Raw genomic sequence first — 12620 nt, 5'->3', positions numbered from 1 at the left:
TACTCGTTTGCTGAACTCACTGATCGGTCTCTTCTTTGTGTTTTCCACGCAGCTGAGTTCCACTCCCTGTGTCCGCAGGGCCGAGGTTACTACCATGAGGAAGGACTCGCTGACTATAGCCTGTCTCTCCGCCGGGGTAGATATTATGTAACCTGAGTCTCTGTATTAGCACACACATCACAGTTTATCTCTGAAGTATATGCCTTAATCTTTAATTTATTCATAATTTATTTTGGAGTTTTTCCCTGAAGGAGTTTACCAAACAAGTTGGGGGCAAAAGATAGTTTTGATGTTTTGTTTATCTGAAAGGCCTAATCTAAAATTGTAGTAGAACTGTACCTGTAAGGAGTTTTTTGCATGGTTGCAGCTTTAGTTGAACAGCTAAATATGATTTTTACATTTATTTCAAGGCTGTAAAACTTTTTTTTTAAGTTTTGTAATGCATGTAAATACTGTAAATACTTAAACAAAACAGACCTGTAATTGAAGTTTTGAAGGGTTACTTCAATATAGTTGAGCAATAAAGAGTAGCAACTTTTTTATTGATAATTTAAATTGCCTAATCCTTACTGATTTTTTTTTTTTTTTTTTTTTTTTACCAAGCCTTGAACATAGATGGATTGCTAATCTAGACAGTCAGGGATAATCAATAATATTTTTTAAAACCCTCCACTGACAAGAAGCCTTCAGTCATCCCTCTTCAAATGTTGTGAGTAATCTTCCTGACACTGAGATGGGATGTCCTGCCTTGTCTCCAGATATTGATGAGTGTGTGCTGTTTGCCAATGAGATCTGTAAGGAGGGTCGCTGCGTGAACACACATCCAGGCTACGAGTGCTACTGCCAGCAGGGCTTCTACTATGACAGCAACCTTCTCGAGTGCATCGGTAATTGCTGAGATACATGCCATGAAACTGGCACGCATGGTTTTCACCACACACACACACACACACACTGTCAAGGGCTGTTAAAGCTTCATTGTTGTGATGATATTTGTGAAGGTTGTAAATACTGAAACAAAGCAGAGCTGTGCTGAGTTACGCAACACTCTGACTCACCCTTTTTTGTTAATGTTTCATCATTGAATCCTGATGTTGTTGAACGTTGTGTGCTCTCCTCCAGACGTGAACGAATGCCATGACGAGTCTCTGTGTACGAACGGTCAGTGCGTCAACACCAGAGGCTCCTTTTACTGCAACTGCAACGCCCCCTGGACCCCGGACCACAACAAGAAGAAGTGTGTGATCACCACAGTGGCAGGTGACTCAGCTTGTAGCTTTCCTTTCCCTTAATACCACGACAACTTAAAGAGAAATGTTCACCTTTTTTTCTAGGGATTTTTTAGGTCAGCATATGTGTTTTTATTGTCTCTGTGTCTTTATAGTCTATTTCTATATTTTTCTGTAGATCAGTTTCTGTTTCTGTTTCATTTTCTACAATGACGTTTGGTATTCATTTGTGAAGCTCAGACTGTCAAAAAATAAATGTGGAAAACTCAACGGCAGCAACTATTACCAAATCACAAATTACACAATTATCCAACATAATCCACAGCTCCCTCGTGGAGTGAAGAGTTTTTTGCATTTTTGTTGAACCATACCTTCAGTTCTGCTTCTAAACTGGCGAGCCTGCTTCAGCTGCTGGAGGATTTACCTCGAGTGTTGAGTGAGTGTTGAGCACTGAGTTGACCTCTTTGTCGTGCAGATGTGAATGAATGTGAAGACCCAGCCAACTGTAAGAACGGTCGCTGTGTGGACACCGCAGGGTCCTACTACTGTATCTGCTCCCCGCCCTGGACCCTGGCCACCGACCGGAACAGCTGTGTGACACCAGAGGAGCAGGCTGGTGAGTGGAGGCAGATTATAACGAGTGACTGTGCAGTGGTGTGCAACATGGAACATGGGCAGGGTATACTGGGGAGCAAAAATCACAGTGGTGCCTCTGCAAATCTTTGACTTTACACAATTCATTTTGATTTATGACTCACTAGTTGGCAATTTAAGAAACTATTCAAAAACAATTCAAGTCAGTTTGAATTTTTAACCAGAATTTGATTCAGTAACTTAAGAAAAATTTTAGATCCATTAAAGTAATGCATGCAATAATGTTAGATGTATTCTGGAAAAAACATTAATGCCAAACAAAAGTTGCAAGTCTGATAGATCACCACAACATTGGGTCTTTTTTTTTTTTTTTTTTTTTTTTTTTTAAATTAAAAGAATCCTAAATTATTTGATTCAAAGCACTTCATAGCCAAAATCAGGGCCATTCATCCCATTTATTTAGCAGATCGTTTCAATTAAATGGATCTGCTTAGCGATGCAACAATTCATTCTTTGCACCAATGCAATGAATGAATTGTGCACACATGTAGGAGGGAGCGTGAATGAGATGAAATGCTGGTTTCAGTTTGATAATACTTTAAACTCTTCCTCAGTGCCCGGTTGCATAAAGAACATTACACCAGTTTTCTAGGTGGCGTCAGTATCATCATTCCGAGTTGAGTGGTCAAACGTCCTCTCCATAATGTCCTGTGCAAGTGGAGATTTTAGAAAACTATGTGAGCAACTAGTTCTGCTCATTTGAATCTTTACAGTACCCGTGGTCAGAGTGTTTTCATCATCAGAATTTTTTTCGCCAAGTTACATTGTGATGTTACATTCCATATGTAACTGGCTATTTTATCATGTAAGGCAAAGAATAAGAACACCAAAACTGCATCATACCATATACACCAGTATGTATTTGCACCAGTAGTCATGGCTGGATGATTGATGATTTACTGTTTCTTTGAAGTCACGCTAAACTAGATCACAAACAATGCATCTTCCCCAGTCCTTTGGCACAAACATTTCACTGTGTGTCCTATAAAAAGATTACAGAATCAGTCAGCTTTGAGTCAGTCCTCTCCCTGGCCTAATCCCATGTGCTGTGCTGTGACTTTTTTTTTTTTTTTTTTTACCCAAGTAAGTATTAAAAAACAAATTTGGCTAAAGTAAACCAATCAGGAAACTGCTGCCTTGTCATAATTTTGGATGCATCTACTGATAAGGTGAAAACAATTAATTAATCAGTTGATATGTACATATTATAGTGACAAGAGTCATAAATGCTTAACTATAAAGTCAAATAAGACACTGCAGTAACATTACACAGAATATGATAAGCACTGTGTAAATGCTGTTTCATTTCTTTCTGCATTTTAGCTTTAATCAGTAAGTAGTGATACTGAAATAAACAGGTTATGGTCAGTGATTAATATAGTAGGCATATGGAATGTGTACTTGCATGTGTGTGTGTGTGTGTGTGTGTAAACTATACTTGTAATGAGATGAGCCCTGGAGTTCTGAAGCTGCAGGACCTTTTGTTTTGAAACTAAGACCCTGGAGTTTCTTAATGTTGTGATGCTGATTTTTACTGTCGAGGAAACAAGAAAATATTTCATGAAAATGGCCTTTTCAGGCAAGTCAGTGATGTATTTACAGTCATTTGATCTATTATACCATCTTACATGATAGCATTTTATTAAAACTTTAAATAACTGTGAGGCTGCTAAATTGTGTTTTGTTTACCTAAATTTAGCAAATTAATCATGGATTGGCTCATGAGATTAGCAGCAGATCCAGCATTAATCTTACATCTGGCATCTGCAGAGATGTGTTGATGTATTTACATTTTTGTGGGGATTTTTTTGTGTTTCACTGCTGACAGAGAGCCAAAATAGCGGGATAAAAATAACAAGATAAAATTGTGAATTTAAAACCACAAAAAACGAAAAGGTACTTGGAGAATAACAAACATCCACCAGTGCTTGAAGCAGTACTCTAATATTTTCAGCAAAATACCCCTTTGACTGACTTATGCAGACTGAGTCAAGATGTTTGATACCATTTTCACCTCTGTACGCACAGTGGTTTGGTTCCCATGGGTAGCGTTTGGTGTTAGCTTAGCATAAAGACTTGAAGTCTATAGGTGTTGTTAGCCTAACACCGTAAAAGTGAAAAAATAAACCTTAAAGCAACTTCAAAGCTGTCTTACCTACACAGTGTATTGTGTATTTGAAATACATGTCTTGGAATTATTATTATTTTTTTAAATGAGAGTCATTTCAGGAGAAGTTAGATGGTGGACGTGTAACTGCTGAACACATTTATCCTTCTGTCTATCACAGAGATCCATACACTGCTGAAGGTAGAGGAAGATTCAACACAAATTAACTTCTCCTACAATGACACTTGTTCTTTTTTTAATTTCAAGATTTTTATTTCAAATGCACAATACACTGTGTAAATAAGACAGCTTCAGAGTTGCTTCAAGGTTTGTTTGTTTTTTTGCCAGAGCTAGGCTAATGACTCCTATAGACATCAAGTCTTTATGCTAAGCTAACACAAAATGATACCCATTAGAACTGAACCACTGGACGTCCAGAGGTGAAAATGGTATCTAACATCTTGTCTCAGTCTCTGTAAGTCAGAAATATGGGATTCTGCCCAAACGTTGAAATATTCTTAAAACTTCCTCAACTTGCTGTCACACCCAAATTGTCATTGCTACTTTTACATTTTAACCCTTAAGATTTGGAATCATATTTTTCATAAGAAGACATTTAAATTTTTTGACCCATTGCATTTGTTGATACATATTATTTGAATTGCAAACATTAATGTTTGTAAAACCGCCCAGTTGGATAAACAATATTTGTGATTGACTAATGGACTGGAAAACAATTTGGCCTATCATTCAAGTCAAGCTCAGTCCCAAACATGGCACCTTTATTGAGGACAGATAAAGAGTCATGTCTGCAAAAACTTCTTAAAACACATTGCACTGGGGGCACCACCACTGCCGAACCATCGGTTCAATAATCTGGTCAGTTGGGTTTCATCGGATTTGAGAAGAAACATCTAAATTTTTGGTTGTGATTGGTGAACGTGGGTATGGCTGGGCCTATAATGGCCTTTAACTCCAAGAGAATGCAAATCATCTTTACAAAACTTGGTATACACATCTGGATCTCAATTTTGAGCGTGAATAGCCCACTAAATGCTCAGCTATACACAGGATGTTGCAGTCTGATCCAGGAGATCTCATTTTTAGCCAAGTATCTACCGAGCTGTTCAGTCTGGACTAGTGCTACTATAACCATGCAATGCAACCATTTGTATGACACTAGCTGAAAAAAGGTAAACAGGTTTTGAGAGAGAAATTAAGCATGATTTAGTAAATGTAAAGGTATAATCTACTGCTGCTTTTGGCAACTAAGTGATTGTTAAAAAATTCAAAGCCATACAAACAGAACCTCTGATGTTCAGGTCGTTCTAGGTTATTACACGGCAGCTTCATTTACTCTGCGATTATTCCCTCATGCTCATTGGCTTCAAATTACTTAGGCAGATTCATGATCATCTGATTGATGTGTCACTGCAACCAAGCTTTCTGTTTTAGCCTGCAGCTGTATTGCAAATAGTGCAGTGAGTGTCTGCATGGTATCAAGAGGCCCGATTGCAGTGTAATGCCTGAAGCCGTTGTGAACGCTCAGTTCCGTGACTTAAGCATCATCTGTAGCACACGCCAACAAACACCCAAGGTGAATAACTTGGTTGAGTCATCTAAGCAAGAAAATTTGATATTCTATGCACAGACTCTGCTATTTGGTCCTTTGCTTGATAATCCATCCGGCAGCGATGTCACACAGTGCGGATTACAGTGTGAGTCACAAACCCTGCTTAATGTTTACTTCCTACCCATGAAATAAATTATTGTATCTTCAGCTCTACAGTAGGCTGTCCCATACTAATGATCAAACCCAGTAAACCCAGTGATCTGCCTACATTATCTACCCACAGCTTGTGGTGCATATCTGACAGCTGGCCCCAAGCAGATGTTCATATTGTAACCAGTGTCTATGGTGCCCTTTGCAGATGTGAATGAGTGCCAGGACCCCTCGTACTGTAAGAATGGGAGGTGTGTGAACACGCCCGGCTCCTTTCACTGTATTTGCAACCAGCCCCTCACCTTCAGTGCAGCGCTCAAACAGTGCGTCTATGACGGTGGGTAAAAATCAACTGAGCGTCGGCTCACTCGAGCCTGACCGATCAAAATGAGTTTTGGCTTACCTTGACATCTGCCACTCATGTTACTCTTTTTAACCCCTCCCCAATTTGTCCTCCCATCTGGCCAGTACTGGCTTTATGTTCATGCACACTTCCCCTCTTACCTGCTCTATAGAAATAGCTCCCATTTCTAGTGAGAGATGACATCATATCCCTTTCTATCGTTATGAAAATTACATATCACAAATACACATCGTATCTATGCATTTATGCACGCAAAGGAATGTCAAATTATGCTCAGTGTGAGAAAATGTGATTGCCTTTGGCATTTTCTCTGCATGTTTATTCTTCCCTATTTTTTTTCTCTGTCCGCATGTCTGTGTTATCACTTTGTGGTACTTTGAGCACAATCTATAACAGACAATAATGTTGTTTTGGGCCTTGATACAGTAGGAATATGATCAATAAAACTATACATTCAGGCGGAGAAAGGTCTCAGCTTTACTCAGCAGGCTTCAATGGAGGTCACTTGACAGATAAGGTCCAAATAATCACTGACACATATCCACAGTGTTGTGGATATGTGTCAGTGATTATTTGATGTGTGGTGCACCACCATTTTTATGAAAATGGTGATATGGTTGGTATAATCTACTGTTCTGTACGCCACAGTACAAATGTGGTAAAATAATGCACTTTTATGAGTGAAATTGATAAAACATGAAACATAAGTTGCAGATGAGTGACCGACATGATTAACACTGAACTATAGTGCTTTCCAGCATATTCTCTATCGTCACACATGTAGAAAAGTGGCCTTATAAGTGAGAAGGTGAAGAGGCGGTAGCAAATTGATCCACAGGAAATAAAGCATTAAAAGCTATTCTGACAATGTCTTGAGCGTCAAGGTAACACATGTAGTCAGCATTATCGCATCAAGTCTGCCACGCAACACTGTGAGCTATGGAAGCCCACAGAGGACATACTGCACAATTGTCCTGTAATCTCAAGATAAGTTGTTTTCTGGAAGTTGTATTTAAGAGATGACCACTCTGTATTTTCCAGAAGAACTTGTTGTCTCCTGAAAGCAGTAACTGTTATCTAGAGATAACAAAATATGTTTTCTCAAGACAGGAAATCATTTTTTAGAGCTAAATCATTTCTCGAGATAAGTTGTCAATACAGTGTCTTTTGCTGTATCTTTGGAAAACAACCTCTCTAAAAAAAAATCTTGATATCTTGATAATATATAATATATGATATTTTTTTTTTTTAATGCAGGGAGAGAACATGTTGTTATCTTGAGAGTACAGTGTGGTTATCTCCAGAGAACAGCTTGCTATCTTGATATAACAGAACAAAAAATGACTCTGCATGTCTTCTGTGGACTTCATTTTGCACCAGTAAGCATTGTGCATGAGAGAATGGTATGTGGCTAGACACTGGTGATTTTGCCCATAATCACCATTTGTTTGCTCTATTGGAAAAAAGAAGATACAAAAAGAGCAGCATTTGATTGCCCTCCCATAATCTCATATGTAATGTTTTTATCAGTTTATTTGCTGGTGGCAACAGGAGCCTGCAGTAGTTTCAGATTACGATTATGTATAGAAAAATATTCAGATGATCGTAATGGGCAACTAAGTGGCTACACACTTGTGCACTGTATGTCACTTGGAGGCTGAGGTGATGACCTGACGTCTGAAGGCAAGCTTAAACAGTTTTCATCCACTTTTCAGATAATACATTGGTTCTTAGATCAGTCTGTTGGTTTTGCATTAGTCTTCAGATTCCAGTTGTGTCCATGCAGTTTAAACAGCCTGCCACTGGTATAAATAATTGGTCCGGCTGGGGAAAAATATAAAGGCAATATTTTTCTTTGCTATATCCGTTATTCACAAGAGGAATGCAAAAGCTAGCGAGCTAAAAAGAATCAAATAAATCCTATCTTATGGCTTGTTACTGTAGGTTATGGCAGGCACGGTAAATGAATCAGTGAAATGGACCAGTATGCATGCATTATCGGGGTGGTGTATATTCTGCAGTTACATTTTACTTCTCTCTTATTCATGCTGACAGTTATTTTCTACTGAGTCTTATTACATGAAGTGGGATTCATAATTTAAACATTTATTGAGCTATCGTGCCCATGTGAGAGATGGCATCATCTGGACTGTGTGTCGCAGGTCTGCCCTACTGCTGAAAATTTGAACCGATTTGTTTATTTGCCTCCAAGCCGAATGTATGTTTGTAACTTATGTGCTGTATTATCTAGTGAGGGACTAACAAGCTGAGTTTCTGTCAACTTTGAATGAAATTTCACACGCTGAATGCAATTCTTATTGTGCACACTCATGACATGGCTTTGTAAAATTAAAAACTAATGTTTAAACAAGCAAACTCAATTGTGACGATATCACTGTGGACATTTTTTGTAGTATTTTCATTATGGAAATCAAGAGTCTCATGATGATGCTTGCTTACAGTATGAACTGTAATGCAAGTGCAAAAGAATTGTGACACCTGCTTTATTATTGTCTTGAAGAAAAAAAAAATGAGTCAGTGTTAATTGTTAAACTCCAGTAACATTTTACACATTTTCCACCTTTGTTTGTCACCCAGACCGCACCGCAGCCCATAAGGACGTGTGTTTCCTGCAGGTCGATGAGGATTTGATCTGCAGCGTGCCCAGGAGCGGTATGGTGCTCACCTACTCAGAGTGCTGTTGTCACTACGGCCGAGGCTGGGGGCCCGAGTGTCGCACCTGTCCGCAGAGAAACTCAGGTGGGGAAGACTGGCGAGCCGGCTGTTCACCTCGGCTTTTGGCTCTTGAATGCTTTGTCCTCTTTCCACTTTAAAGTTCCAGTTTAAAGGAATACTCCAATGTTCAGGGCAAAATACCCCTTGTCTGACTTATCCAGACTGAGACAAGATGTTCGATACCATTTTCACCTCTGTACGTCCTGTGGTTCGGTTCCTATGGGTAACATTTTGTGTTAGCTTAGCATAAAGACTTCTATAGGAGTCATTAGCCTAGCTTTGTCAAAGTGAAAAAATAAAGCTTACAGCAACTCTGAAGCTGTCTTATTTACACAATGCATCATGTGTATTTGAAATACACGTCTTGCAATTGTTTTACAAAACAAGAGTCATTTTAGGAGAAATTAGATGGTTGAACCATAACCTCTGAATACATTTATCCCCTTTGTTTGTTTTTAAATCCCAAGATGTGCTTTTCAAATACACATGATACACTGTGTAAATAAGACAGCTTTGGAGCGAAGCTAACGACTCCCATAGACATCAAGTCTTTATGCTAAGCTAACACAAAATGCTACCCATAGAAACTGAACCACTGGATGTACAGAGGTGGAAATGGTATCCAACATCTTGTCTCAGTCTGGGTAAGTTGGAAAAAGGATATTTTGCCCAAAACGTTGAAATATTCCTTTAACTGCCCCCGAGGCTGACGAGTCCTTTATTTCTCAGTGATCTTCAGCCGTCTGTGTGACATGCATCTAGAGACAGAGTCTGAAGGGGAGCTGGAGGCACCGTTTCCCAACTACAACCCAGGTAGCACCCGGCACGTCAGACTTAGTAAGACAATGATACGTCCACGCTGATCCCATTCTCGTTTATCTTCCTCTCCCTTTATGTTTATCTCCCTAAATCGGTTTCTCTCATCTGGTCTGTTTACGCTCCAAAGGTGACAGTTCGGAGGAGGATTCAGACGAATGCAGCTGTGCCAACGGCCGCTGTGTCCCGTCCTACCTGGGCACCATGTGTGAGTGTAACCCAGGTTTTAGGCTGGACCACTCCCGCACCCGCTGTACAGGTGTGTTTACCTCGGCTAACACGAGCTCTCATTGTCTGTCTTTTTCATCATCAGTAGTTTCTTGTATTAAGAGGAAAACAGTCACTACAGGTATTCGGGTGTAGTAATATGGAAAATAATGCGTGGCAACATTTATGAAACGATTTATGATTGTATGTCTGTGTAAGAACTTTGATTATCACATTGATGAGTGATTTTTTTTTATGGGACCATAATGCGGCATCAAGGTCATCTAGTCCTCTAAATATTTGACTGTATTGGGTGTTTGTATCAGTTTATTTGTGTGTGTGTACAGTATGCCACAATTGCATACTCCTATTAGTCTTCTTCCTCCTCCTCCTCCTCCTCCTCCTCGTCTTCTTCTTCTTCATCTTCTTCTCCTTCTCCTTTGTCTTCTTCTTCTTCCTATCCTCCTCCCCCTCCCTCTTCTTCTCCTACATTTTCTTCTCCTTCTTCTTTTTTGCCTCCTCTTCTTCTTCCCTCTTCCTCCTCTTCTTCTTCTTCTTCTTCTTCTTCTTCTTCTTCTTCTTCTTCTCCCTTTTCTACCTTCTCTTCTTCTTTTTTCATCTTCCTCTTCTCCTTGTCCTCCTTCTTCTTCGTCTCTGGCACCATTTAAGGTATCACTGCTTTTCAAATGCATAGTAAAACTGTTCCAACTGCGTCAGCTGCTGCTTCAGCTACTCCAACTGACTGCCCTTTCAGCCTAAAGCAAGCACACACATTTTCTTCAGAAGATTTTGCCTTTTCAACTCATGCTTTTTCAAATCTGAATTTATGTTATGTGTCTGTATTTCTTTTATATGGCATTTTTATTCTTTATTTTGCTGCAGGTTAATGTATTTTTATTGTGCTTTACTATTAACCCTGATTGCAAACCAAAGCAAAGTTGGTGAAAAATCATCTTCATCAAGTAATGTATATATATTGTGTGTGTGTGTGTGTTCTGCAAATCAGCTGACAGTTTCTCCCACACACGCACATACTGATGCACTCTTTTCCCTTTGTCTTTTCAGATATTGATGAGTGTACTGAACCGGGAGTTCGTAATAATCTGTGCAAGAACGCTCGCTGCCAGAACACCATAGGCTCATTCAAGTGCCACTGTAAACACGGCTTTGTGCCACGAAGGCCAAACTTGTGTGTCCGTCCCAGAGCTCGATAACCTCTCCTTGTGACTCTGTTTATCTGTATCTATCCAACACACACAAACATGCACGCACATAGTACACCTCTGTCTCATAATTAAAAGGTGGGACTGTGTGTACACGGTTTTCCTAAAAAAACATGTTTTTACGTTTGGGGCCAAATCATAGGAATGGCTCGTTTGAAATGTACAAAATGTATCATGCTCCTCTTTCACTCCCCATTGCACAGTTAGGAAAGTAAAACAATGCAGACAAAGACATAGGTTTTGTTTTGTTACGCGTTTTGTAATTAGTATTTTGTTTAAACTGTTTGTTAATGAACATTTCAGTGTGCTTTTTGTGAATTTCTATGTTATTTTTTGCTTTGATCTTCCATCCTTAATCTCACTCCTTAATGTCAAATGTTTTCTTATTTTAATGATGTGTTAAAAAACAAAACAAAAACCCACACACATTTATGAATCTATAGGTTATTGCTGTTATTGCTACAGCAGCCCACTCAATATTTGTGAACTTCAAACACCAGCCAAAGCCAGAAAACGAACACATGTGGAAGATATGGCCAATGGATCTGCTCCATTGGCCAAGAATGCGAGACCGATTTTTTAAAGCCAGAATGTTTATTTAAGTTTGAAACAAATTCGATTTTTTTTTATATGGTAGTAAAGTTATCGAAACTGAACCAGAAGTTGCATCCTTATCTCCACAAATTCTCCAGGGTGCTCTCACCTTCATCATCATGGCCAATACACTCTTTTTCAAGTCTCCTTGACATTTTGCACCTAAATTGTGAAACAGGTCTCATTACAAGTCTTTGTTCTCTGGTTTCCATCTCTGAAAGAAAGTTGTTCATTATCACAAATATTGATTAGATTGTCCCAGAGAATTTGAATGCCTCATGATCTTTAAAATTTTGTCGTATTCCCCTTTACTTTTTCACTTAGGGCCACATTCCTCTGTCTGGGAAATCTCATTCTCTCTCTGAATTGTATTTTTTAACCATGCATTGATGATTTTGATTGATTGTACAGTTTGTTCAGTGGAATATCCTTTTCTGAAAGATTGGTGCCTATCTCCCCCTGTATTTGTGTTGATGTATAATATTGGAAAATTAAATGTTTTGTATAATTTTGACATGTGCACCTAAGTGGACTTTAAGCTAGACAAAAAGGTAATGCGCTTAGCAATGAATCGAGGGGGAATGTTTGCTAAATGTAGCAAGGAAAACAAAGAAAATGTGTGACATCTTTAGACAAAATCGCTGCATCTATGCATATAGAAAACCAAAGACGCTCTTGAGAAAAGAACAATTTTAATTAAAAAAACACAGATGTCAAACCATTCAGACATTTGTTTGTGTATGTTTGTGTTTTGATTTTGATGGTTATCATGTGGTTATAAATAAGCTTTCTAATTAACTTTCGATTATAAATGGATTTCTGTGAGTACTGAGTATTGCATCAAAGCCTATATATCTTACAGGCAGATTCTTTGAACAAGTAAAGCAAGGAGTTACCATGCAGTTGATTTATCTGTGGCGGACTGCTTATGTGGGATTTGGTGTGGGAGACCTTTTCAAACAGGCCT

The 12620-nt window shown here is 38.9% G+C and overlaps 1 protein-coding gene across 3 annotated transcripts in view; it reads left to right on the top strand.

The window, feature by feature from the left end:
* ltbp3 (latent transforming growth factor beta binding protein 3) overlaps positions 1 to 12378 on the top strand; it is a 47128-nt gene extending 34750 nt beyond the window's left edge. The window contains exons 21-29 of one of the 3 annotated variants that reach the window (XM_030069493.1): positions 53 to 136; positions 759 to 887; positions 1123 to 1260; positions 1705 to 1845; positions 5922 to 6050; positions 8676 to 8837; positions 9543 to 9626; positions 9760 to 9888; positions 10902 to 12378. In XM_030069493.1, the coding sequence (XP_029925353.1) occupies positions 53 to 136; positions 759 to 887; positions 1123 to 1260; positions 1705 to 1845; positions 5922 to 6050; positions 8676 to 8837; positions 9543 to 9626; positions 9760 to 9888; positions 10902 to 11050 (1145 nt within the window). In that variant the 3' untranslated portion in view covers positions 11051 to 12378. Of the gene's footprint in view, positions 1 to 52; positions 137 to 758; positions 888 to 1122; positions 1261 to 1704; positions 1846 to 5921; positions 6051 to 8675; positions 8838 to 9542; positions 9651 to 9759; positions 9889 to 10901 lie in introns of all 3 variants that reach the window. The other 2 variants (XM_030069492.1, XM_030069494.1) reach the window with 2 other exon arrangements.
* The last annotated feature ends 242 nt before the right edge of the window (positions 12379 to 12620 follow it).

Source organism: Myripristis murdjan, chromosome 14 (assembly GCF_902150065.1).
Source record: "Myripristis murdjan chromosome 14, fMyrMur1.1, whole genome shotgun sequence".
Classification (NCBI taxonomy): domain Eukaryota; kingdom Metazoa; phylum Chordata; class Actinopteri; order Holocentriformes; family Holocentridae; genus Myripristis; species Myripristis murdjan.
Note: the sequence above shows the minus strand (reverse complement) of the source record. Positions and strands in the feature narration are given on the sequence as shown.